General features: G+C 61.3%; 3 protein-coding genes across 5 annotated transcripts; all 3 read left to right on the top strand.

Annotated features, from left to right (window-relative positions):
* The first annotated feature begins 1,354 nt into the window (after nt 1–1,354).
* LOC122193317 (death-associated protein kinase 2-like) lies at nt 1,355–3,645 on the top strand. The gene is made up of 10 exons (XM_042894063.1): nt 1,355–1,508; nt 1,596–1,734; nt 1,847–1,976; nt 2,157–2,205; nt 2,291–2,317; nt 2,420–2,572; nt 2,671–2,716; nt 2,818–2,907; nt 3,058–3,201; nt 3,322–3,645. The coding sequence occupies exons 1-10, from the start codon at nt 1,453–1,455 to the stop codon at nt 3,400–3,402; spliced, it is 915 nt and encodes a 304-aa protein (XP_042749997.1). The 5' UTR covers nt 1,355–1,452; the 3' UTR covers nt 3,403–3,645.
* An 89-nt stretch (nt 3,646–3,734) lies between these two features.
* Nucleotides 3,735–12,833, top strand: INSRR (insulin receptor related receptor). The gene is made up of 22 exons (XM_042894064.1): nt 3,735–4,221; nt 5,697–6,248; nt 6,987–7,299; nt 7,382–7,524; nt 7,672–7,816; nt 7,892–8,106; nt 8,178–8,304; nt 8,437–8,675; nt 8,750–8,917; nt 9,030–9,219; nt 9,322–9,363; nt 9,464–9,729; nt 10,048–10,184; nt 10,257–10,422; nt 10,699–10,807; nt 10,957–11,027; nt 11,146–11,375; nt 11,453–11,563; nt 11,667–11,826; nt 11,979–12,108; nt 12,182–12,316; nt 12,464–12,833. Exons 1-22 carry the CDS (start codon nt 4,134–4,136, stop codon nt 12,726–12,728), a joined length of 4,002 nt encoding a protein of 1,333 aa, XP_042749998.1. The 5' UTR covers nt 3,735–4,133; the 3' UTR covers nt 12,729–12,833.
* A 489-nt stretch (nt 12,834–13,322) lies between these two features.
* On the top strand, nt 13,323–21,664 carry NTRK1 (neurotrophic receptor tyrosine kinase 1). Of its 3 annotated transcripts, XM_042894060.1 has the most exons (17): nt 14,068–14,249; nt 15,632–15,706; nt 15,783–15,854; nt 16,321–16,389; nt 16,712–16,866; nt 16,952–17,097; nt 17,198–17,324; nt 17,438–17,767; nt 17,966–17,983; nt 18,131–18,189; nt 18,455–18,557; nt 18,855–19,001; nt 19,090–19,220; nt 19,284–19,456; nt 20,392–20,632; nt 20,793–20,951; nt 21,103–21,664. In XM_042894060.1, the coding sequence occupies exons 1-17, from the start codon at nt 14,068–14,070 to the stop codon at nt 21,286–21,288; spliced, it is 2,373 nt and encodes a 790-aa protein (XP_042749994.1). In that variant the 3' UTR covers nt 21,289–21,664. The 3 variants fall into 3 exon arrangements, with proteins under 3 accessions (XP_042749995.1, XP_042749996.1, XP_042749994.1); XM_042894061.1 differs by lacking the exon at nt 14,068–14,249 and adding an exon at nt 13,323–13,512 and having other exon boundaries at nt 19,090–19,456; XM_042894062.1 differs by lacking the exons at nt 14,068–14,249; nt 17,966–17,983 and adding an exon at nt 13,323–13,512 and having other exon boundaries at nt 19,090–19,456.
* Nucleotides 21,665–24,946: the final 3,282 nt, after the last annotated feature.

Genomic DNA, 24,946 nt, shown 5'->3' with positions numbered 1-24,946 from the left:
CCCTGCACCGTTTCCCCTCCGGGCAGCCGGGTTAAACTATTTCTATCGGTGGTCAGGCAGGTTTCCTGTTTGCAACCCTGGCGCTCACGGCTGCGGACAGAGCAGCCACGGCCCCAGAGTTGCTCCTCGAGGATGTGACCCTACAAGGCCTCTCCCAGCCCCTTTGCAGCTGTCCGGGCGCTGCCGGGCGGGGACAGCGTGGGGGGATTTCTCACGAGACCTTGGAAGCAGACGAGCAGCTCTTGGCGTTTCCTGCTGTTTTTCCCTGAGCCGCTGCCCAGCGGATCCCAGGAATCACAGCAGCTTCGAGGAAACCAGAGCGCAAGCAGTGGCACGGAGCAGAGTGTGGCACCGTCCCACGAAAGGTCTTCATCCCCATCGCCGGAGCTGAGAGCAAAGGTAAGGGTGCTGGGGTGCACAGCGTAGCCCTGCACAAGGGATAGAACTGCCTTGGGGACAACGGTGCCGTTGTCACCACAAAAGCTGCCTCCCCAGTGCCCCCACAGCTCTGTCACATGTTGGGGACGGTCACCAGACTCCAGCCTACGTGGATCCGAGGCTGTGCAGTGCCTGGCGGGGTGCCTGCGCTGCCTGGGGGTGGCACGGGGCTGTCATTGTGCAGAGCAGCCATCCAGCGGGGCTGGCAGTGCTGGGAGCAAGCAGAGCGTGGAAGGGGGGAAGGATCTAGGCTGGAGACAGCTTTGCTTGGCCATCGATGGGGACAACCGTGCACAAAGCCGTCAGGTCCCGTGCTCCCTCGTTGTGTTCCCTTATCGAGGTGCTTTTCCCTGCTGGAGGGGGACCCTGCCTCTGGCGTTGGGTGCTACCCCTCAGCACTGCACGCTCAGCTGCACGCCCTGCCTCCGTTTCCCTCTTTGCTTGGGAGCTGCGCCATCGGTGTGGTGAGATTTGGGAGGGCTCTTCTTGGTCCTGCTGCCCCCCCTCCCATCCCTTCTGTCTATTTATCTTTGCAGCCATGGCTGAGGATGGCAGGGCTGCCTCCGACAGCCCCCAGGTGAGAGCAACAGGAAGGGTCCTGGGGGTGCAAACTGGGAGAGGAGACACCAGTGAACCCCCCTGCAGCATGTACCAGGGGGTGCCGCCTGGCTAAGCCAGGTCTGTGCACTCCTGCAGGCGGTCGCCCTGCATGCACGCAGTGTGGAGGAGCTGTATGAGCTGCTGGAGACGCTGGGCAGGTGAGTAGGGTGGTGTGGGGTGTGCGGAGTAGTGACATTGCAGCTGTGCCCCCCTCCCCATCCCCACCTGTGCCCTGGTTTCCCTCGCAGTGGGCACTTTGGAGTGGTGAAGAAGTGCCAGGAACGCAGCACCGGCGTTTTCTATGCTGCCAAATTTGTGAAGACGCGGCGGTGCCGGGGCAGCCGGCGGGGCCTGGAAAGGGTGCAGGTGGAACGGGAGGTGGCCATCCTGCGGGACCTGCAGCACCCCAACATCATGCAGCTGCACGACCTCTTCACATGCAGAGCTGAGATGGTGCTGGTGCTGGAGCTGTGAGCGGGGTCCTGGAGTTGGGTGAGGGGGGGGTGCTGGTGTTGTGCTCCCCCCAGACCTCCCCCCAGCATTGCCCTGCCCTGCAGGATGCGTGGTGGGGAACTCTTTGACTTTATTGCGGAGAAGGAGATGCTGTTGGAGGAGGAGGCCATCGAGTTCCTGGAGCAGATCCTTCTTGGGGTGCAGTACCTTCATGGGCGCCACATTGCCCACTTTGACCTCAAGGTGCCTGTGCAGGTCCCTGGCTGACCCAGGGTGTCCCCCCCCACCCTATGGCTGCATCCTACCTGGGGGTGGTTCTGGGGCATTTTATTGTTCCTCACCCATCTCCACGCAGCCCGAGAACATCATGCTGCAGGAGAAGGATGTGCCCAAGCCTCAAATCAAGATCATCGACTTTGGCCTGGCCCAGAAGCTGGAGCATGGTGTCACCTTCAAGAGCCTCTGCGGGACCCCCCAGTACATCGGTATGGAGCTGTCAGCTGGGCTGGAGGGGCAGTGGGACCCCTGGAGCCCCAGCTCTAAGGGGCAGACAAGAGCTGGGACAGCTTCACTGGGAGGGGGACCTGCATGATTGGGGACATATCAGGGTGCCCGTGTGGTGCTCCCATTTGACATGCCCCCCTCTGCTTTTCCTTCACCCTTAGCTCCCGAAGTGATCAACTACGAACCGCTGAGCTCCGCCACCGACATGTGGTGAGGAGAGGGACGGGGGGGGACCCACAGTGCCACTGTAGGGAGCCCCACAGGACAGTCCTGACCCCCACCCTCTGTCTTTCAGGAGCATCGGGGTTATCACCTACATCCTGTGAGTAGTGGCGAGGGGAAAATGCAGCCGGGGGAAACTGAGGCACTGGGGGCAGCGTGGCAGGTCCATCTCCGGTGCTCACGCTCCCTCATGTCCCTGCAGGCTCAGCGGCTTCTCCCCCTTCCAGGGTGAGACAGATGCTGAGACCCTCTCCAACATCCTGGAGGGCGCCTATGAGTTCGAGGAGCGCTACTTCAGTGACACCTCTGAGATGGCCAAGGACTTCATCCGGCAGCTGCTGGTGAAGGAGCCTCAGTGAGTGCCATGCCTGTCTGTGTCCCAGTCCCTGGGGGTCTCTGTCCCCAACCCTAGGGATCCCCGGATCCCTGCCATCACAGCCCTCTCTGTTGCAGGGAGCGAATGACTGCATCTGAGTGCCTTGTGCACCCTTGGATTAAGGTGAGATAGAAAGGGGGAACATAGCTGGGCTTCACTGGCTGCCGTGTGCTGAGGATGTGGGGAGGGGGTGCAGTGATGATGCCACAGCTTCGTCCCTCCAGCCCCTGAACAGGAAACAAGCAGCAAAACGGTGCCGTTCCTCCATCAACATGAAAAACTTCCGCAAGTTCAACGCCCGGAGGAAGTGGAAGGTGAAAGGGAGGGATAAGGGGGTGAGGGATGGGGACGGCAGGATGCGGGGTCCCATCACCTTTGGGTACTTGTGTGAAGCCATCGTGCTCCACCCCAGGGCTGGGTGCATTTGGATAGGGGGCCATAGTGGGGTCTGTGCTCCAGTATAGGAGTGGTGGGAGTGGAGGGGAGAGCTCCCTGCACAGACCCCTGCCTTGCTGCTCCCCCAGCTCTCTTACAACATGGTGTCTGCCTGCAACCGGCTGTGCCGCATGCAGCTGCTTTGCAGCCCCGGGACGGAGGGCGAAGAGCTGGTGAGATGCTGGGGGTGCATAATGGATAATGAGGGGCTGTGCCATGGGATGCCCCTCCCTGGGGGGGCCCATGGTCTTGTCCTTGCCCTTCAGCCCCTCTGTGCCCTTCTGTGCCCCCAGCGCTGCTGTGAGAGCGACCAGGAGGAGGAAGGCAGCCGCCCCGTGACTCTGCTCCGTCGGCGTAGGAGCAGCTGCTCCTGAGCTCCCCCCAAAGGTGGGGACAGAAGAATGGGGCAGTCCCACGAGAAGGACCTCCAGACCCCCCTTCACCCCCAGCAGATGTGAGCACCTGAGTGCTGGAGCTGCTGCTCCCAGTGCTGCTGTGCTGAGGGCCACTGGGGCAGAGCCAGGGGCACTGCTGTGCTCCCCAGGTACACCCTCACCTGAGGGCTCTGCCCTTCCCTTGGCTCTAATTCGAGAAATAAATGTGCCCCAATCCTCTTATCTTGGGTGCTGAGCGGAGCAGCTTCCTCCCCCTCCTCATCCTCTTCCTCCTCCTCTTCCTCCTCTTTGCTCCTTTGTTCCCTGGGACTGACCCCTCTCAGGATCACCCTGGATGTACCCATGCCCTCAAATCCTCCCCACAATCCCCACACCTGCAGAAAGCGAAGCACGGAGCGTCATCCTGAAGAACACAAGGTCTGGGGGCATCTCACACTCCCTGACCCCTTCCAGCCCCACTGCTCTCAGGGCCGCCCTGTTTTCTCCCCTCTCTATTTCCCAAACAAGCCCCGGCCCTGGCCCTGGCCCGGCCCCGCACAGTTGTCAGGCTAAATATTTTGTGTGTGGCAGCCGAAAACAAAAGTGAAGGGGCCACGGGGCCACCCTTCTCCCGGCGTGCCTCGGTGCTGGCAAGGAGTGCCCGGCGTGCGGGGCCGGACGTGTGCCCGCCTGCAGCAGCACCGGGCAGGAGTGAGACGTGGCCCCACGGGATGGGGGCATCGGGGGTCCTACGGCTGCTGCTTGCCCTGCTGCTCCTCAGCCCCCTCCTGTTGCCCCCGGTGCAGGCCCCCTCTGAAAGTAAGTGGTGGAAAGAGGGGTGAGGGGGATGGGTTTTGGGGTTTTGGAGTTGTTGGGCTGAGCCTCCAGGTGAAGCTTTGTGCTTGCTGCCTCAGTTTCCCCTCTGACGCGATGACCGCGCTGCCACAATCCTCACGTCTGTGACCTTTGGGGTCTGGAGTTGGGGAGGAAATGGGGTGGGGGCCCTGTGGTGGGGTCAGGGCATCGCTTGCTTTTGTGGGAGATGATTCCATGAAGCCACTGCACTCAGCAGTGATGGAAAATGATGCTTAAACCTTTTAGTCTGGGGATGCAACCTGGGGGACAGGCATGGGGTTCTGATGATCCTGGATCAGGAAAATCCCCAGGGGCTTATGTGGGGATGTCCCCTGGTGGGGTCCCTGCACTCCCAGCAGGGTGGGGACAGAGGGACCCACATGCCTGGGTTTGTCACTGTGTGTCTGTCCTTTCTCTGCGTGCTGCCTCAGTTTCCCCATTGGGAGCTAGAGAGAAGTGGAGGGGGAATGAGGACAGAGCAGCTGAACTCATGCTGAGAGTTGCTCTGGGAATGCTTCTTGCTCTGTCTCTGCCCCAGTGAGGGCACTGGGGACCCTAGAATTCTCTCTACCCACAATAGGGACCAAGTTGTTCCTGGTCCCCTCTCTTCTTCTGTTCCCCCACTCAGCACAGGGACTGCTGTGACTTTGCCAAGGTCACAGCTGTGGCAGCAGAGTGTTGCACTCTCAGAGCTGATACTGCATCCTCAGCCCCACAGCAGGATGGAGACTCCCATGTCCCGAGGGTACCCCATAGTGCTGGGGGGGGCTCTGTGTATTGCTGCCTTGACACACACTTCTGGGTGCTCCAGCTCCATTCCATGTTGCCAGCACTGCTTGGGTGTTCGGGGTACACGCTGAGCTGGTCATCTTTGCTATCTGTGTTTACAGTAAATCCCTCTCTGAGTAACAGTGAGTTTCTCTCCGTAATAACTTGGAGTCAGGTTTCAGGCTGGGGATACTGCTGGAGGGGGGCAGAGACAGCAGGAGATGCTCAGCCCCATGGTGCCCACCTGCAATGGGGTGGAAAGCCCCTGGGATGGTGACCCCATAGCCCCTTCTCTGCAAAGTGTCAATGGGAGCGATTCGGTGGGAGGATGCTGCGTGCTCACTGCTGCTACCCCAGGGGCTGCAGCCTCCATGGGGTTGGAAGAGGGCTATGAAATGATCCTGGGAAGCTCCCGCAGAGCCAGACCTCGTTAGCATCACAGCAGCCATGCTGTCCCCCTAGGAGCTGTGGTGCGCCGGCTGCCTGTCACTGCTGCTCTCATCTGCCCCAGCTGCCCACAGCGACCGCAGGCAGCTGACAGCCAGAGCAGGACATTAACCCCTGCCACGCATCGCTGCGGCCCTATCTGGGGGAGGGGGGATGACACCTGTGTGGTGGCTGGATGCTCTTGGGGCACCCCATTGCCCCTGGGCCCCTTTTTGCCACCCCAGTCTGCGGCAGCATGGACATCCGCAACGACGTGTCGCAGCTGCAGAAGCTGGAGAACTGCTCCATCATCGAAGGCAACCTGCAGATCCTGCTGATGTTCACCACGGGCGCCGAGGACTTCCGCGGGCTCAGCTTCCCCCGCCTGCTGATGATCACCGAGTACCTGCTGCTCTTCCGTGTCTACGGGTTGGAGAGCCTGCGGGATCTCTTCCCCAACCTCTCGGTCATCCGTGGCACCAACCTCTTCTTCAACTACGCGTTGGTCATCTTCGAGATGCCGCACCTGCGGGAGATCGGGCTGCACAGCCTGAGCCATGTGCTGCGCGGCTCGGTGCGCATCGAGCGCAACCAGGAGCTCTGCCACCTCTCCACCATCGACTGGGGGCTGCTGCTGCCCGACGCCGTGGACAACAGCTACATTGTGGGCAACAAGCTGGCCGAGGAGTGCGCCGACGTCTGCCCAGGTATCCTGGACGTGGAGAAGCCGTGTGCGCAGACCGTTGTCAATGGGCAGTTGGATTACCGCTGCTGGACCTCCAGCTACTGCCAGAAAGGTGGGTGAGGTGCTGCGGGGCTGCTCATCCCAGTGCTGGGAGCCGATGGGGAGCACTGGGAGGCACTGGGAGGCACTGGGAGGGCAGAGCTGGGCATACATCTGTCTCTGCGTGGGAGCGAGCTGCAGTGGAGTAATTGGATCCGCGCTGTATCATTCTCGGGAGGAGAGGCCAGCTCCCAGCTGCCATGTTTTCCCAGCGGTGAGGTAAATACACGCCCCTCCCGGGCTCGTTTGCAGTAAACAGGAGGCCTGGTAATGAAATATATACTATAAACACAGATCCTTATCTGGGCTGTAACCTCGGCCACTGCCCCAGCACTGGCCGCACCACGTGGCACCGCTGGGTGGCTGGGGCTTGGCATGCGGTGAGCCTCACCTGTCCATTTGTCCATTTGCCCGTCTGTCCTGACTGTCCACGCAGGCCGTCATCTGTCTGTCCAGCTGTCTGTGCATCCACCCGTCCATCCACCACCTGTCCATCCACCCACGTGTCTGTCCATCCCTCCATCCATCGCTCTGTCCGTACACCCATCCAACCAACCCTCCCTCCATCCACCCTTCCACCTACCCATCCCTCCGTCCATCCATCCCTGCATCCATTTCTTCATCCATTCACCCCTCCACCCCTCCTCACCCTCTCTCCTTGCTCCCCACACCAGCAGTCTGCCACCAGCCCCCTACCCACCCAAACCCTGCACAATCCCCTTTTCCCACTGCCAACATCACCTCCCTGCAGTGTGTCCGTGCGGTGCGGGCTCGGCGTGCACGGCGTCGGGTGAGTGCTGCCATGCTGAGTGCCTGGGGGGCTGCGGGCGGCCCCGTGACAGCCGCTCCTGCGTGGCCTGCCGTCACTTCCACTTCAATGGGCACTGCCTGCCCTCTTGCCCACCCCGCACCTATGAGTACGAGGGCTGGCGCTGCGTCACAGCTGAGTACTGTGCCAGCCTGCGCAAGGTCTCCGACAACCCACGCGATGCCTCCAAGTTTGTCATCCACCAGCAGCAGTGCCTCTCTGAGTGCCCCCCCGGCTACACCAGGAATGAAAGCAGGTGGGGACCCCTGCCCTTGGGGGGCGGCAGTGGAGGGAGGGGGCTCCGTGCCCGGCTTATGTCCCACTCCCTGTCCCTGCAGCATCTTCTGCCACAAGTGTGAGGGGTTGTGCCCCAAAGCATGCAAGGTTGGCACCAAGACGGTGGACTCGACACGGGCAGCGCAGGAGCTGGCAGGCTGCACTCTGGTGGAGGGCAACCTCATCCTCAACATCCGCCGAGGCTGTGAGTGCTGGGAGGGTGACATGGGTAGAGGGGGGGGTGGGAATTTCCCTTGGAGGAAGAATTAATGGGTGGGGGTCATTGAGGAGTGAGGGTCCCAAGTGCCAGCTCCATCACCACACCACGCTCATGCCCATGGGATGTCCCCAGATAATCTGGCCTCGGAGCTGCAGAGCAGCCTGGGCCTCATCGAGACCATCACGGGCTTCCTGAAGATCAAGCACTCCTTCGCCCTGGTCTCCTTGTCCTTCTTCAAGAACCTCAAGCTGATCCGCGGAGACTCCATGGTGGATGGGTGAGGACAGGACGTGCTGAAGACACCTGGGAGTGGGGTGCCTGTGCCCATCACCACCATCTGCCTCTTCCACAGGAATTACACCCTATACGTCCTGGACAATCAGAATCTGCAGCAGTTGTGGGACTGGAGCCACCACGTCCTCTCTATCCCTGTGGGCAAGATGTATTTTGCCTTCAACCCCAAGCTTTGCTTGGCTGAGATCTACCACATGGAGGAGGTGACAGGCACCAAGGGGCGGCAGAACAAGGCAGAGATCAACCCGCGTACCAACGGGGACCGGGCGTCCTGTGAGTGTGGGGATGGGCATGGGGGGGACCCAGTGGCACCATGATTCTGATCCCTTGCACCCCTCCCACAGGCAAAACCCAAACCTTGCGTTTCATCTCCAACATCACTGAGTCTGACCGCATCTTCCTCAAGTGGGAGCGGTACCGGCCGCCTGAGTACCGAGACCTCCTCAGCTTCATTGTCTACTACAAGGAGTCGTAAGTGATCCTCGTGTCCCCCAGCCTGCAGCATCCTTATGGCACATCTGGGGCTGCTGGGCCCCAGAAGATGGAGAGACTTGGGGTTGGCTGGGACCCCCAGCTGATGCCTGGGGGCCGGGTGGTTGCCAGACCTTTCCAGAACGTGTCAGAGTACGTGGGGCAGGATGCTTGCGGGGCACAGAGCTGGAATGTGCTGGACGTGGAGCTGCCACTCAGCAGTGAGCAGGAGCCAGGGGTGGCCCTGCTCAACCTGCGGCCGTGGACACAATATGCCATCTTTGTCCGTGCCATCACCCTCACCACCGCCGAGGAAGGGCGCAATTATGGGGCGCAGAGCGAGGTGGTCTACATCCGCACCATGCCAGCAGGTATGGGGTTGCTGGGGGGTTTGGGGTGCCCACGGTGACCTCAGGCTGGGGCTGATGTCCCCATGCCCTCCCAGCCCCGACAGTGCCACGGGATGTCATCTCCATGTCCAACTCCTCATCCCACATCGTGGTGCGCTGGAAGCCACCTACACAGCGCAACGGCAACATCACCTACTACCTGGTGCTGTGGCAGCAGCTGGCTGAGGACATGGAGCTCTACATCAATGACTACTGCCACAAAGGTGTGGAAGGGTTACCAGGGATGATGCAGGGATGGGGACAATCCCCGGGTCCCTGTGGAGCTGGGATGGGGGGTGGAGATGGAAATGCAGCACTGCCCACCCCCACCTCCAGGCCTGAAGCTGCCCACCAGCAGTGCAGACACGCGCTTCAGTGACGGGGACGGCCCTGAAGTGGAGCAGGATGCAGAGGAGCGCTGCTGCCCCTGCCGCCCTGCTGACGGGCAGCTCCGCATGGAGGGCGAAGCTGAGTCCTTCCAGAAGAAGTTCGAGAACTTCCTCCATAACTCCATCATCATCCCCAGGTGCCAGCACTTTAGGGGTACCAGGGTCAGGGGGTCTCCGAGCATTGCTCTGTTACAGGGAGGGTGTTCCTCGGCTTCTTTAACCATTTCCTACTGTCTCAGGCCACCTTGGAAGGTGACATCCATCAACAAGTACCCACAGCGGTGAGCTGGGAAGAACCCCAAAACTCTGAGGCTCTCCCTGCCCATTTGCATGTGAGGCCCCCCCTGCGCCCTGACCCTAAACCTCCTCCCATCCCTGCAGGACCCCAAAGCGCCGCAGGGACCTGATGGCCGTCACATCCCCCACCAACGCCTCCTCAGTGGAGCCACCACCTCCAAGCCACACCAGAGCCGAACCCAAACGCGACTTCCAGATCTTTGAGGACAAAGTGGTGCGGGACCGCGCGGTGCTGTCGCGGCTGAGGCACTTCACAGAGTACCGCATCGACATCCATGCCTGCAACCACGCTGCGCACACCGTGGGCTGCAGCGCGGCCACTTTTGTCTTCGCCAGGACCATGCCTGAGTGTACGTCCAAGGGCAGAGGGGAGGATGCTGGGTGATTTTGGGAGGGGATCAGCACTGGGTTGGTAGAATTGCAAAATCGCTAAGGTTGGAAAACTGCGCTGAGATCAATTCCGACCATCAAGATTTCACCACCGTGCCCATTAATCACATCCTTTAGTGCCACAGCTACACCTTTCTCCGCCCCCACCCTGGGCAGCCTATTCCAATGCCTTATCACTCTTTCTGAGAACAACTTTATCCTAATATCCGATCTGAACCTTCCCCGATGTGACGTGAGGCCATCACCTCTCATCCTGAGCCCATTTATGTCCCGTCCAGTGCAAGCTGACAACATTCCCGGCAATGTGACCTGGGAGCCAGCCAGCAAGAACAGCGTGCTGCTGCGCTGGCAGGAGCCCCGTAACCCCAATGGGCTCATCCTCAAGTACGAGATCAAGTACAGCCGTGAGAGCGAGGTGAGGATCCGACTCGGCATCCCCCTCCCCGAGACTGGGATGTCCCCATTGCCACTACCCCTTCATCCCCAGGAGGTCACCACTGTTGTCTGCGTCTCCCGACACCGCTATGCTAAATATGGAGGCGTGCACCTGGCCCTGCTGCAGCCAGGGAATTACTCAGCCAAGGTCCGTGCCACATCTCTGGCTGGCAACGGCTCCTGGACGGGACTTGTCAAGTTCTACATCCTGGGGCCAGGTACCTGATGGGGACAAGGAGGATGCCAGTGGGGTTGAGGGGCTGCTGGGCTGGGAGCTGGGAGACTGCTAGATGGGGCACCAGGAAATTGGGGAGGAATGGTGGGATTGGGGATCAGGGAGTGCTCCTGGATCTGGACATCAGAAGATGAAAGAATGCTGCTAAATCAGGAATTTGGGAGATTTGGGGATGCTCTGGGGTGGGAGCAGCATAGGGCACGGAGTGCTGCTACAAATGGTCCCACAACACCCTGCCCCACGGACACACTCCCGGCAGCCGAGGAGGAGTCCGGCAGCTTCTACATCCTGCTCACTGTTACGCCTGTGATCCTCATGGTGCTCATCTCTTGCCTCGCCGTCTTTGTCTTCTTCTACAATAAGAAAAGGTAGTGACCCCTCCGAACCCTAGGGCTGCACTCAGCTGAGCTGGGGCTGGGGAGGTGGCACTGCATCCCTGCCTCTTGTCCCCCCGCCCTTTGTCCCCCTTCTTTGTCCCCCTGTCCTCTGTGCCATGCCCACCTCTCCATCCTCCCAGGAGCAATGATGGCTACCCCAGTGGGACGCTGTACGCCTCTGTCAATCCCGAGTACTTCAGTGCCTCGGACAGTATGTGGGGATGGGCAGGGGTCCCCCTTGGGGTCTGCTGCCCCATTCCCCTGCTTGGGGATGGGGATGGAGGTGGTGGTGATATCGATGATGGTGATGGTGACCCCCCTCCCTGCAGTGTACATCCCTGATGAATGGGAAGTATCACGGGAGAAGATCACGGTGATCCGGGAGCTGGGGCAGGGCTCCTTTGGGATGGTGTACGAGGGGCTGGCACTGGGGCTGGTGGCTGAGGGTGAGGAGACCAAGGTGGCCTTGAAGACGGTCAACGAGCTGGCCACCATGCGGGAGCGCATTGAGTTCCTCAAGGAAGCCTCCGTCATGAAGGCCTTCAAGTGCCACCATGTGGTAGGTGGCAGCAGGGGGGACATCCCAGGGAACTTGGGTTTGTGGCTGCCCACGTGCTGTTTCCATTCGCTCCCCAGGTCCGTCTGCTTGGCGTCGTGTCCCAGGGCCAGCCAGCCTTGGTCATCATGGAGCTGATGACACGTGGGGACCTGAAGAGCTACCTGCGTTCTCTCAGACCTGACGCCGAGGTGAGGGGCTGCCCAGGCGCCGTGGTGCCCTACAAAGGAGGGGGCACAGACCCCGTCCCCAAGGACGTCCCCCCAAAGCCTCCTCTCTCTGTGCGTGGTGCAGAACAACCCCGGGCTGCCGCCACCCTCGCTCAAGGACATGATCCAGATGGCGGGTGAGATCGCCGACGGCATGGCCTACCTCAACGCCAAGAAGTTCGTGCACCGTGACCTCGCCGCGCGCAACTGCATGGTGTCTGAGGACTTCACCGTCAAGATTGGAGGTGGGCAGCCAGAGGTGGGTGGGCTTGGGATGGGTCCCCTCGTCCTGGTGCTCATGGTATCTTCCTCCTCTTCCTCGTCTTTCTCCTCTTCATTCTCTTATTCTTTTTCCACCTCTTTCTCCTTTTTCCTCGTCTTCTTCCTCCTCCACCAGATTTCGGCATGACGCGGGACATCTACGAGACAGATTATTACCGCAAAGGGGGCAAGGGGCTGCTCCCCGTCCGCTGGATGTCCCCCGAGGCCCTCAAGGATGGCATCTTCAACACGCAGTCTGATGTCTGGTGGGTGACGAGGCTGGGGAGAGCCAAGTGGGTGAGCCCCCACCCACCCCGGGCTGACCTCTGGGTGCTGCAGGTCTTTCGGGGTGGTGCTGTGGGAGATCACCACGCTGGCTGAGCAGCCCTACCAGGGGATGTCCAACGAACAGGTCCTGCACTACGTCATGGACAATGGCGTCCTGGAGCGGCCGGAGAACTGCCCCGATCAACTGTGAGTGGGGGGATCTCTTACCAGACCTGCTCGGGGTGGGCAATAAGTGCCACTGGTCTGCACGGAGCCCCCGTGAGCCGGCTGCCCTTGAGGTGGCCGGGGGTGACCGGGGACCCCCGTACCCACTGTGCATTCTTTGTTCCGCAGCCATGAACTGATGTGTCTGTGCTGGCAGCAGAACCCTCGCCAGCGCCCATCCTTCATTCAGCTCCTGGAGAGCATCAAGGAGCACATGGCTCCCGCTTTCCGCACCCTCTCCTTCTTCTACAGCCCGGAGAACCGGCGGCGCGACTCCAGCGAGCCTTCGGACGCCGAAACGGAGCCGCCCCCCGAGGAGGACGAGCCGCCCGCACCCCCTCTGCCCACCCGCAAGAGCCGAGGTCGGCTCCCCAACGGGACGGGCTGCCTGTGAGCGGGGGCTGCCGCCCGCTGCGGACTCATCCCCCTGCCCCATCGCGGGGCCTTTCGCGTTATTTATTGCTTTTAAGGGAAGGGGGTGCGCTCTGGGGCAGCCACTGCACTGCCAACCCCTGCGTTGGGGAGAAGGTAGCAAACAGGGGGGGGGGGGGGGGGCACGGGAGAGGGGAGGCTGCCCCGTGGGGCGCTCCGTTTTGCGGGTGGGGAAACTGAGGCACGCTCTGCCCTGCAGACTCCCCACAATCCTGACTGCGGGGCACCGCGTCGGGGGCCGCGCCGACTCCTCTGTCTGCCCAGGGGGTGCAGGGAGAATAAAGCAGGACGGAGCTCGGCCGAGCGGTGCTTGATCTGTGGGGGCACGGGGGGTTGGGGTGGAGGTGGGGGGGGAGCGATGCTCGGGGCTTTCCACTGCCGTCCGCCGGTCCCATCTGCTTCCTGCACATCTCGTTGCGGCTTTGCCCTGCGGTGCCTGAGCCGGAGGCGTTTCTGGGGAAAAAAACGTCAAAGCAGAGGAATTTGCGAGGCGGTGGCGGTCTGACGGGCGACTCGGACCGGGATGTCTGTCGAGGGGGGTCTCGCATATCTCTTTTCTCCCCATCCCAGTCTCTTGGTGCGCAGGGCTGAGCCCTGGGGGAGGAATTCAGACTGAGAATGTGCCAAACTCATCGCACACATGAGCTCTAGTGCCATGACGCAGGGAGTGGGATGGGGACAAAAGGGGGCAGATGGGGATCCACCAGCCATGCTCTGATCTCTCCTCACAAGAGGGTCCCAAGCAGGTGAGACGGGGCCACTGTGCCAGCAATGTTCCCAATTCTGCACCCCGATGTAACGGGGGACTCGAGGGAAGCTCAGCGCTGTGACATTTTGGGAGAGCGATGGGAGAGCTGGGGAAGGGGATGCTCCTGATGGTCCTGAGTGCGGGAGGGCGGCAGTGGGAGGTGTCCTCCGCCCCTTGCAAATGGGGGCACCGGAGCTGCTGGAGCAGGGCGCGGGCGGTGCGGGGATGGTGCGGGCATTGCGGGCACAGCGCGAGCAGCGTGTGGGCACGGTGCAGAGTGCGAGCATCGCATGCAGGGCGCGGGCAGAGAGCGGGCAGGGTCCCACTTCTCCCACCCCACCTGCGCTCCGAGCTCCCATCCCGCACCCTCCCGGTGCCGCCGCGCGGTGCGGGGCTGCGGGCAGGGTCGGGGCGGGGGAGCCGCTGGCCCCTCCCCAAGAGGCCGGACCGGGCGCCGCTTTTAACCCGCCGGTCCCTCACGGTGCCACTTTCGTGGGCTCCGGTGCGGCGACGAAGTGCGAGGGCGGCGGTCCCGGAGCGGCCTCGGGTCGCGATGCTGCCCGCCTGGCTCCGGCTGTGCCTGGCTGCGCTGCTGCTGCCCCCGGGAGCCGCCGCTCCTCCCGCCTGCCCCGCGCAATGCCGCTGCCCCGAGCCCCACATCCTGCGCTGCCGGGAGCCCCGAACCGTGAGCAGCCTCAGCGCCCTGCTGCTGGGCACCCGCCGCCTCACCGACGTGTGAGTGGGGAAGGGCAGAGGGACAGCGATGAGATGGGGATTTGGGGATGGGGTCGTACGATGAGGAGAGGGAGCGGGGATGGAAATGAGGAAGGGAACTAGTGATGGAGATGGGATCTGGCGATGAGGATGAGGAAGAGGATAAGGATGGGACAGAGTAGTGAGGCCAGGACGGGCTGATGAGGATGGAGATGAGGAAGCGGATGGCAGTGGGGTCAGGGCATTTGGACCAGGACACAGTGGTGGGGCTGGAGGACGTACATGGTGGTGGCACTGGGATAATGCTGGGGCACTGATGGGACCAGGGCTGCCTGGAGGGGGGTTATTGGGGTGTAAAGGTGGGAAGAATCCCTGCTGTGGACTCACAGGGAGTGAGGGAGAGACTCAGGACAATTCTCTGCCCCCTCCCATGAAGTCCCAGTAGGGCTGGGGTGCAGCAGGGTCCACAGACAGGGAGCGCCCATGCTGCAGTGGGCAGTGATGGGGAGCGGGAGGAGACCGGACCCTTTGTCCCCACCATGATGATGCTGTTCATCTAACCTGAGACTTGTGGGTTAGGAAGCTGAGGGGGAATTGAGCCCCCATCCCCCTGGATCTGAGAGGGATGATTCTCCAGCGTGGGGAGAGCACAATCGTGCTGGTACTCAGCTGAGGTGCAGGAGGGGTTTGGGCACCCACACTGCCTGGGTTGGGGCATGTCTCTTCCATTCCCCCTCTGCTGTGTGCTGGGATGAGGAGGGAGCAGGGGTTTGTAGTGACAATTTGGGTGCCACCAGGGTGTTTGGGCTCCTGGGTCCTCACCCTGCTGCTCTGCTGCATTGCTGGAGCGGCTGCCGCACACCTCCCTGCCTCAGTTTCTCCATGTGCTGGGAAACGCTGAGCTGCGGGCGCTGCCAGCTCTTTGTTCACTGCCTGACAGGGTGGGGTGGATGGTGATCCCCCAAGAGATCACCTGCCATTCCTCTGTTGTGTCTCCCTCATCCCCATCGTGGCCTGGGGGGTGGAGGTGGTTGGAAAGCCCCACGCTGGCTCCCATAGGGGCTTTCCTTGGGAAGAGAAGGAGTGGGGAAGCAGCCTGCTTCTCGGTGCCACCGTCACACTACAGGGCACCGTAGGTACAGGGAGAAGTGAGGGGACACATAGAGGAGCTTTGGGGGAGGGGGGCTGAGGCCGGGCCAACTCGCCCTCTGGGTGGGACTGTGGGTTCTGAGTGGGAATTCAGCTCTGGCCCCAGTGTGCCAGCTCAGCCCAGGGGAAGCTGAGGCCCAGAGGAGCAGCTTGGCTCTGTCCCTATCCCCATCCTAGGGCTGCTCCCCCTGCTCTGGCAGTGGTGATCCCAGAATGGGGGCCCGATCCCCACCTGCTGCCCTGTTGCCTTCCAGCATCATCGAGAACCAACCACTGCTGACATCTCTGACCCAGAAAGACACCAGAATGCTGTGGGACCTCAGGCACCTGTGAGCCCCCTGGGGTGGGGTGGGGAGGATGGGGACAGGGTTCCCACTGCACATGCTTAGCCCTTGCCTCCCCCAGCACCATCTCCAACTCGGGGCTGCAGCACATATCTGACGATGCTTTCCAGGACACCCACAGGCTGAGCCATGTGTGAGTACCCCCCCTTCTAGGGCTCGGATCCCCATCCCCATGCATGTCAACCCCCTCAGGGCACTCATCCCCACGCAGGGTGGCTTTGTCCCTGCACTCTGGGAGGATCGATGCTGTCCCACTGCCTAGAAGCAAAACTCAATCCAGAGGGACTGTGTGGGATTGTGCTGCTGAATGTGAAACCATTGATCGGGGCTGGAGCCCCCCGGGAACTCTGTGCAGTGCAGCCCCGTGCAGGAGGGGATGCTGGAGAGAGGGGGGAGGGAGAAGAAACTTACCCCAGAGATGATGGAGATCCCTGGAAGGGGCACCCAAAGGCTGGGCTGGCAGCCAGCCTGGTGCATGTGCTTCTGCTTGGTCATGGTGTGACAGCTCTGTTCCCAGCATATGAGAGATCGCTGTGTGTGAGGGTGATGCAGGATGAGGGGAGTTGGGGAAGAGAGGCTGATGGGGTCTGTGCTTGCAGGAATCTCTCCTTCAATGCGTTGACCAGCCTCTCCTGGAAAACCTTCCAGCATCTGCCCCTGCAGGAGCTGTGAGTGCCGTGGCGAGGGGCAGGGCATGGGGTATGGCTGGGGATATAGCTCTGGGGGAGGATGTGGGAGCAGGGACAGGGCTGGGGATGCACCCGTGGCTGTGGCAGCACTGGTACAGACCCAGCTGCAGATATGCAGCTCCAACAGCCCCAGGTGTGTGCGGCAGAGATGGGAACAGGGACAGGGATGGGGACAGCACAGCACAGACAGCTCAGCATTGCGCAGCAAACCGCTCTGGGTGCAACCATCCATCCTGCGCACCCCGGGCTTGATGCAGCTGGGGATGCACTGCATGCAGCTCGTATCCTCTCCCCGTCTCAGCATCCTGGAGGGAAACCCCTTCAATTGCTCCTGTGGGATCCGCTGGCTGCAGCTGTGGCAGAACGGGAGCCGTTCTGAGCTGGGCAACCAGTCACTGGTCTGCTGGGAGGGCAGCGCACTCGTGGCCCTGGGCAGCCACCTCCTGTACGGCTGTGGTAGGTGGTACAGGGGGATCCAAACCCAACCTTGAGCCCATTGTGGGTGAGGACAGCATGGGGACAGCTCATCTCTCCTCGGCAGAGCCCCCCACCGCCCGCATTGAGCACCCCGATGTGGTGCTGCGCCAAGGGGACAGCGTCAACCTCACCTGCCACATCTGGGGCGAGCCACCAGCCACCGGGGAGTGGGTGCTCCCTGACATGGGATCAGAACCATCTGTCACCAAGGCAAGGCTTGGGGCACGGCGGGGACCTTCCAGCCACACCATCCCCCTGCAGCATCCCCTCCGTGCAGGATGTGCTCACCCCATCCCGGTGCTCCCTGCAGCTCTCGGAGTGGGAGCTTGTCCTGGAGATCAACAACATCTCCTCCAGCCTCAACCACAAGGACCTCACATGCCGGGCAGAGAATGAGGCGGGGCTGGCGGAGGACAGCGTGATGTTGAATGTCACCTGTAAGCTACCCAGGGGACGTGTGACGGTGGTGGGGAGGTGGGGTGAAGGGCGGCTTTGGGGTCGTGTGTTTGGGGATGCACGTTTGGGTACACAGGCAGCTCTGTCCCCACAGTCCCGCCGGTGATCCTGCTCCTGCATGAAGCCATTTCGCAGCACTTCTGGTGCATCCCCTTCTCAGTGGACAGCAACCCAGCGCCCAGCATCCTTTGGTTCTTCAACGGCTCGGCGCTGCCTGAAGGGCCCTACATCCACACGCGCATTGTGGAGTATGAGCCCAACTCCACCATACTGCACGGCTGCCTCCAGCTCAATCGCCCCACGCATGTCAACAACGGCAACTACACCCTCGTGGTGCAGAACCCCCTGGGCAGCGCCACCCGCAGCATCCAGGGCCGCTTCATGGACAACCCCTTCAGCTTCAGCCCCGAGGATCCCATCCCCGGTGCGTCGCAGTGGGGCTGAAGGAGATGTGCTGCCCCAGTCCTGACACTGGGGCACCAAATCCCTCTGTTCCCACCCTGCCCAGGGGTTCTGTGCCCCTGCGTGCCTCGGTTTCCCCAAGGAGTGGGAAGGAAATGGGACTCTCTCATGGGGGTGGAGATGGTTAATGTGTGCTCTTTCCTTTTTCCATGCTGCACAGTCTCCATATCTCCGCTGGGTGAGTGCTGGAGAGTGCTGCTTCCCCTGCTCCAACCCCCCTAGTTATGGTGACTGGAGCTAGCCCCCTGATGAGGATGCCAGTGATTGTGCAGGAGTGAGGATGTGCCCCCTCCCCACACTCACCCCGTGCCCTCTCCCCACACAGGCACCAGGAACAGCTCTCTGGAGGGCCCCGTGGAGACAGCAGATGAGCACACGTTTGGGGTGAGGGCTCGGCTGGAATGGGGTGCTCTGTGATTTGGGGCAGGAGGCACCTGTGGGAAAGCAAAGCAGTCCTTAAAGTGAAGGCAAACCAGAGGCAAGGAGAGGTGGGGTGGGATAGGATGAAGGCAGCTGCCTGCCCTCCCTTGTGCCTCAGTTTCCCCAGTAGATTTGCAACCACCTCTGCTGCCGGAGCTGGGAGAAGGGTGCTGCCCTTGGCTTTGCAGCAGGACCCTGGCCCCATCCTCACCATTCCTTCTATCCCCAGGTCTCTGTGGCCGTGGCTTTGGCTGTCTTCGCCTCCCTCTTCCTCTCCGTCATGCTCATCGTGCTCAACAAGTGCGGGCACCGCTCCAAGTTCGGCATTAACCGTGAGTCCCCTCTTCCTGCACCGGGTGGGGGCACAGCCATGGGGCAATGGTCCCCACGGGTCCCCATTGCCTGGCACCCCCTGGGGCACTGGGTGGCGGTGGGGCCCCGCCGGGGCCAGGCAGGGCGGGCAGCAGCTGCTAATTCACTCCTGGAATGGATTCAGCCTGCAAATGGGTTTGATCGCACTGGCTTCCCCCGGGGCTGGGGGGGGATGCTCGGCAGCACCTGGCACTGCTGCACAAAGCACCCCTCACCCCTCTGTTGATGGCCCTGTTCATGTGCCCCTGTCCCTTTAGGCTCAGCTGTGCTGGCCCAAGAGGATGACCTGGCCATGTCGTTGCACTTCATGAACCTGGGCAGCAGCCCCATGTCCTCCACAGAGAGCAAGCTGGATGGGCTGAAGAGCAACTTCATTGAAAACCCACAGTATTTCTGCAACGCCTGTAAGGCTGGGGGGCTCCAGCATCCCCCACTGCTCCCCAGTGTCTTCCTGGGGCAGAGGCTCGGGGCTGACGGGTGCGGGTCCCCCAGGTGTGCACCACGTGCAGCGCCGTGACATCGTGCTCAAGTGGGAGCTGGGTGAGGGCGCTTTTGGGAAAGTCTTCCTGGCCGAATGTTCCCACCTCCTCCCGGAGCAGGAGAAGACGTTGGTGGCTGTGAAGGTGAGGGGTTGGGGATGGGGGTCCCGGGCCGGTCGGTGCCAGGTTAACACCATGTGTTTGCAGGCACTGAAGGAGGTGACGGAGAGCGCGCGGCTGGACTTCCAGCGGGAAGCGGAGCTGCTGACGGTGCTGCAGCACGAGCACATCGTCAAGTTCTACGGTGTGTGCACCGAGGGTGAGCCCCTCATCATGGTCTTCGAGTACATGAAGCACGGAGACCTCAACCGCTTCCTCAGGTGGGCCCGGCCCCGCGCCCCCTCCCCGCTCCATCAGCGTGGCTCAGACAGCCGCTCTGCGCTCGCTGCTAATGCAGCCCTCCTTGCAATATTGATTAGATTAGCTGTCTGAGAGGCTTAAATAGAGAGAGATTGGCCATCAGCTGGAATAAGCAGAGACTTTTCGATTGGCCCCCCAGGTATTGCTGATAGACGGGGGGGCTGCCAGAGGCATCGCTTTAGTGGCCAACGCGATGAGCTCTGAGACGTGGCTTTTATGATTATTGTGATGGGACTTGGCATTAATGGTTCTGCCGAGCAGAGCCCCCCGCTCCTGGCCCAGCCTCCCCGGCCCAGCTGTCAGCAGCACTGGGCATCAAAGCAGTGTGCAGCCCCCGGCCCGCTCACACCCTGGCTCTGTGCATGCCTGCTGCTTTCACACCTCCTGGCGCCCAGCGATGCACAACCCTCACAGCTCAGCGCCGCCGATGTGTGCACAGCACTCCTGGCATGTGCATGCATGGGATTCCTTGCTGTGGATGCTCTCATGTGTGCACTAGCCCCGTTTGCATGCACGTGTGTGTGTGTGTGTGTGTGTGCATGCTTCTTCTGCATGCGTGCTCTCTTATGCCTGGTTTCCCCTGCATGCATGCGTGTACACACAGGTTGATGTGCTCTTCAGCACGCATGCACACAGGTGCATGGCTTTCCTTGGCATGGCTGCTTTCCCAGCATGCACACAGCTTTCTCTATCCTGGACACGTGTGCACACACGTGTATGCCTTCCTGTGGCTGTGCACACACACATGCACTCCCTTCCCCACCATGCGTGCACACACATGTACTGCACCTTGTGTGGCTGCACACATGCATGTACTTTCCCTGCACGCACACACAGCATCTCCCAAATGCACTTCCAGGCACAAATACGCACTGAGTACCTTCTGCTCTGCCAGGTCCCACGGGCCGGATGCTAAGATCCTGGACCAAGGGCAGGGGCAGCCCTGCGGGCAGCTGACGTTAAGCCACATGCTGCAAATCGCCACGCAGATCGCCTCAGGTATGGTCTACCTGGCATCCCTGCACTTTGTGCACCGTGATCTGGCCACCCGCAACTGCCTGGTGGGCCACGACCTGGTGGTGAAGATCGGGGACTTTGGCATGTCCCGTGATATCTACAGCACCGACTACTACCGGGTGAGCTCCGCGCCTTCCCTGCCTCAAATTTCCATTTCATCTGCTGCCCCTTCCACAGCCCCGTCCATATTTAATGGTGCTGCTGAGTGCTCAGTGGGGGTTTGGGAAGGGGAGGGCCGGGGGAGGGGGGGGTCCACGCTAATCGTTCTGCTCTGTGCAGGTGGGTGGTCGGACCATGCTGCCCATCCGCTGGATGCCCCCTGAGAGCATCCTGTACCGCAAGTTCACCACTGAGAGTGACATCTGGAGCTTCGGCGTGGTGCTGTGGGAGATCTTTACCTACGGGAAGCAGCCCTGGTACCAGCTCTCCAACACCGAGGTGGGCTCAACGCGGGGTCTGCGCATGGGGCTGAGCACGGATCTGGGCTTGGCACCGCATCCACATGTGGGATGGGGGAAAGCGAGGGACCCCCCTCGCTCTGTGGGGTCCGGATGGGGGCTGTGGGCTCCACGTCCCCCTGCTCCCACAGGCCATCGAGTGCATCACGCAGGGCCGGGAGCTGGAGCGACCCCGCACGTGTCCCTCCGAGGTGTATGACATCATGCAGAGCTGCTGGCAGCGAGAGCCACAGCAGCGCCAGCGCATCCAGGACATCCACAGCCGCCTGCAGGCCCTGGTCAAGACTCCTCCCATCTACCTGGACATCCTGGGCTGAGAGGGAACCCCATCACCCCCAGGCTGGCCGGAGTGCTCCGGCACTGCTCCCACTGTCCCCACACCTTGGACAGATGCCCTGATACTGGAGAGAGGGGTTTAAACTCTGTTTGTCACAGCGAGCCCCCTGGGGGGCTGTAGGGTTGGAGCTGTGCCCGCGGTGGGGGGGGCTGTGGCTGTGGCATTTCCCTACTGTGGGTTTGCCCCTAGAGCGACACAACCAGGACCCCCAGCCCCGCGGGGGGGGCACTTGGCTGCTCGGTGTCATGGCTGCTCCATCCCTCCCCATCCCAGTGCCTGGCCAGATGGATGCCCTGCGTGCTCTCCCAGTCTGCGGTGATCCTGGTCGGTAATAAAAGTGTCTACTTCTCTGCTGAGCTGCCAGCTGGCTGCCCATGGAGTGTCTGCTGAGTGCCAGGGAGGGGGAGGTGCTCTGGGGAGAAAGTCTGCTTTTTGGGGCAGGGGAAGGGGAGCAGAGGAGACGTGGTGGCATAGGGATGGCTTGTTTCCATTCCATGGCACTGAATGAGGTGTGGGTTGGTGGTGCTGACGGGTGGGTTTGGGTTAGGAAAGGGGTGAGGATGTGCAAAGCCAAGGTGCAGGGGAGGGGGATGTTGTCCCCAGCCCAAAGAGGGACATGGAGGCACTTCAGGGACTCTCTAGCTGACCCAGGGCTGTGCACAGCAGGTGAATCCTTGTGCTAGAGGTGTGGGGTGGGGACCCTTTGAGCACAAAGGGATGAAGAAGCCAAACCCCCAAACAAAGGGCAAAGCCTTCCCTTCCCCACGCACTGTCACCGGAGCCATGGGGTTATCAAATGCCCTGTAGCGTCCACTTAATCATCCTTCCCAGGGCTCTCCGGCCGCCTTGGTAATGTTTGAGACCTGGATCTGACTGTAATGGAGCAGAATTGATTTCATCTGGCTAATTAGGCAGTGCAGGCTGGGCCCTGGCAGCTCCTTTGTTACCCACTGTGACCTGAGATAAGGAGAGGGAAGAGGAGACCTGGGGAAACTGAGGCACGGTGCATTGCCGTGCCATGGAGCAGCACTGTGCCAAGGTGCGTTGCTGTGGTGCTGTACTGTGCCGGATGGCTGGGGCTGCATGCAGCACAGCAGGAACAGTAGGAAACCAGAGCCGTCCTCAGTGTCCCTGGCACGTAACTCAGCCCCTGCCATCCCCTCCCTGCAGAGGGCACAACACCAGCTGCCAGCCCCAGGGTAGGATGTGGCGGCCAGCAAAATGGGTGACATTCAATGCCAGCCCTGAGCCAATGGGGAAACTGAGGCAGCGAGCCTTGGGGCTGCCATGCAGGTGTGCAAACAGCTGCTTTGCAGTGGGGCTGTGGTTCCTGTCCCCTTTTTAAACCCCAGAGTTTTGCTGGGACTCAGGGGGGGCCAAGCGGTGCCCCACATGCAGCCCTTATTCATGAGTTGGTGGCAGTGCCCCCACTTATGCATGACCAGAGGAGAGTGCCCTCCTTCCTTGGGGTTCTCTAATCTCTGCCTGCGCTGATTTATGGGCTTTTCCCTCTTATCTAATTTGAGGAAGGAACAAGATTACAACTGTGAGCTTTTCCAGCGCTGCACTGCAAATTGCCTCTTGGGTCAATACTGTTCCCGCAGAGGGGAAGCAGCGGCCACGCGCTGTCCAAGCACAGCAAAAAGACCAAACTGCCCCCAAAAAGGACCTGAGTGTGGCGATATGAGAGCACCACGTGTATGGAGGGGGGGGGGGGGGGGGGCGGGTGTGGGTTTCCCTGCGGTCGTGCCTCAGTTTCCCCGTGGGGCAGAGAGGGAAGGGTTAAGCCCCGCTCCCAGAAATGTGCAGCTCTGATTGATTTATCCCCACCCCACAGTTTCTCCATTTCAGCTGCTCCAGGGGGAGCGGTAATGGACTCTGGCAATGAGGTAATTAACGGCTCTGCTCCTTGGGAAAGTTCCTTTCTTAGCAGCACAGCAGCCGAGCTGGGGACAGGGCCCTGCCAGGGTCCCAGACCTCATCCTGTATCCAATGGGGCTGCAAAGGGATTTTTCATGGTGCAGCCTCATCCTGCCTGGATCCGGGCTACCGCTAGTGCTGCTCGTGTTACTGGCTCTGCTCCCACCTCAGATGGAGCTGTGGTACCAGGGATGCCCTTGTGGGACACCCCATGGGGATGGGGCAGGAGGAGGCCCCAGGGGCTGCTTCGTTACAGGGACAGTGTATGGGATTGCCCAGTTTGGGGTTTCCCACTTTAGGGGGGGATCATATGGTGGTGGTGACAGATGTGGGGTTGCAGCTGCATCCCGGCGCCGTGGGTCCTGGGGCGGATGAGCACTGACCAGACCTTGTGTGTCTCCTAAGTGCACTTGTGGGCCTGGTTCCCCCCGGCCTGGAGATCTCAGGGGGGCTGCAGAGGCATCTCAGCACTAATGAGGCACAGCTAAAGTGCTGCTGAAGTGTCCCAGAGCAGCATTTCCCGGTGACCACAGGGATGCCTTATTTAAAAGCAGCAGAGGGGGGTCAGTTCTGCCCAGTTCCCAGCTCCGGTGTCCCCATCCTGGTCCCATTGTCTCCAACTTGTAACCCTGGTGTTCTCGTCCTCAATGGCTCCAGGCAGAGCCATTTGGGGCAGCCCCTATGGCTGCGGGTGGGCTGCATCCTAATGGAGCACAAATGGGCAGGGGGGGTGGGGAGGGGGGAGAGGCAAAGCCACGCTGGGATGTGAAAATCGTTATGAGTGATTAGAGCTATTACTGTAACGAGGAGAGGCAATTAATGGCGCCTTGACATCAGTTGAGGCCAGCTAATGTACATGTTTGCTGGGAGAGGGGAGAGGCTGGGTATGGGGAAGGGGCAAAGCATGGGGCTGAGTGTGGGGACCCCGGCACAGAGCTGCTGTGTGGGGATGAAACAATGCATGGGGAGGCCAGGATATGGGGTAATACATGGGCAAAGAGCATGGGATGTTGGAGTGGGGGGAAGGGGGGTTGTGTGATGGGGCATCCTGTGATGTAGGGATGACGTGTGGCTGGGATGCAGATGTGTGTGGCTGGGGTGCAGGGATGCAGCGCGGCTAAGAGAGCCAAAATTTGGGGTGGCATGTACCCAAGAAATGGGAAAATGCGTGCCTGGGGTACAGGGGTAGCATGCAGCTTGGGAACCCACAATGCGAGGGTGATGCACAGCCTGGATCCCAAGGTGATGCAAACTGAGCATTGCCAGCACAACGTGTGCTTGCTCTGCAGGGCTGAGGCACTGCCGGGAATACCAGGGCGTGTGGGGATGATGTTTGGCAAGGATCCTGAGCTGCAAAGATGCTGCAACACGGGGACGCTGCGTGGCCGAGGTGCAGGGATGAGAGCGCAACGTACGGCCGGAACCGCAACAAACGCGTGCTCTGCTCTCAGCCGGGCTCTGCTCGCAGCCACCACCAGATGCTGCTGTTCGGCCGGGGGACGCCCGCTACCCGCAGCCCCCGGAGCTCGACCCGACCCGACCGCACCGCGAGCATCGCTCGGGGCCGTCCGGGATGCGGAGCCGCTCCCGCACCGCTCCGCAAAACAGCCGGGACCGAACCTACACGAAGTGTCCCGACGGGGCCGCCCAGCCCCGCTTCGGGCCCCCGGTGATGTTTTTGTTCCAAACCTGTTGGTTTCTGGCCAGCAAAGTTTAAA

This window comes from Lagopus leucura, unplaced genomic scaffold, assembly GCF_019238085.1.
Source record: "Lagopus leucura isolate 7727_CA_CO unplaced genomic scaffold, USGS_WTPT01 236-5_obj-0_obj, whole genome shotgun sequence".
In the NCBI taxonomy this organism is placed as follows: domain Eukaryota; kingdom Metazoa; phylum Chordata; class Aves; order Galliformes; family Phasianidae; genus Lagopus; species Lagopus leucura.
Note: the sequence above shows the minus strand (reverse complement) of the source record. Positions and strands in the feature narration are given on the sequence as shown.

Bases quoted from the DNA above. Each gene is read 5' to 3' on its own strand.
- LOC122193317 (XM_042894063.1), top strand. From the start codon at position 1,453: ATGCAGCTGCACGACCTCTTCACATGCAGAGCTGAGATGGTGCTGGTG. The intron at 1,977-2,156 runs GTATGGAGCTGT...CTTCACCCTTAG, and splicing joins CGGGACCCCCCAGTACATCG to CTCCCGAAGTGATCAACTAC. The intron at 2,717-2,817 runs GTGAGATAGAAA...TCGTCCCTCCAG, and splicing joins TTGTGCACCCTTGGATTAAG to CCCCTGAACAGGAAACAAGC.
- INSRR (XM_042894064.1), top strand. From the start codon at position 4,134: ATGGGGGCATCGGGGGTCCTACGGCTGCTGCTTGCCCTGCTGCTCCTC. The intron at 7,817-7,891 runs GTGAGGACAGGA...CCTCTTCCACAG, and splicing joins GGAGACTCCATGGTGGATGG to GAATTACACCCTATACGTCC. The intron at 8,676-8,749 runs GTATGGGGTTGC...ATGCCCTCCCAG, and splicing joins CATCCGCACCATGCCAGCAG to CCCCGACAGTGCCACGGGAT.
- NTRK1 (XM_042894060.1), top strand. From the start codon at position 14,068: ATGCTGCCCGCCTGGCTCCGGCTGTGCCTGGCTGCGCTGCTGCTGCCC. The intron at 15,707-15,782 runs GTGAGCCCCCTG...TGCCTCCCCCAG, and splicing joins CTGTGGGACCTCAGGCACCT to CACCATCTCCAACTCGGGGC. The intron at 17,098-17,197 runs GCAAGGCTTGGG...TGCTCCCTGCAG, and splicing joins CAGAACCATCTGTCACCAAG to CTCTCGGAGTGGGAGCTTGT.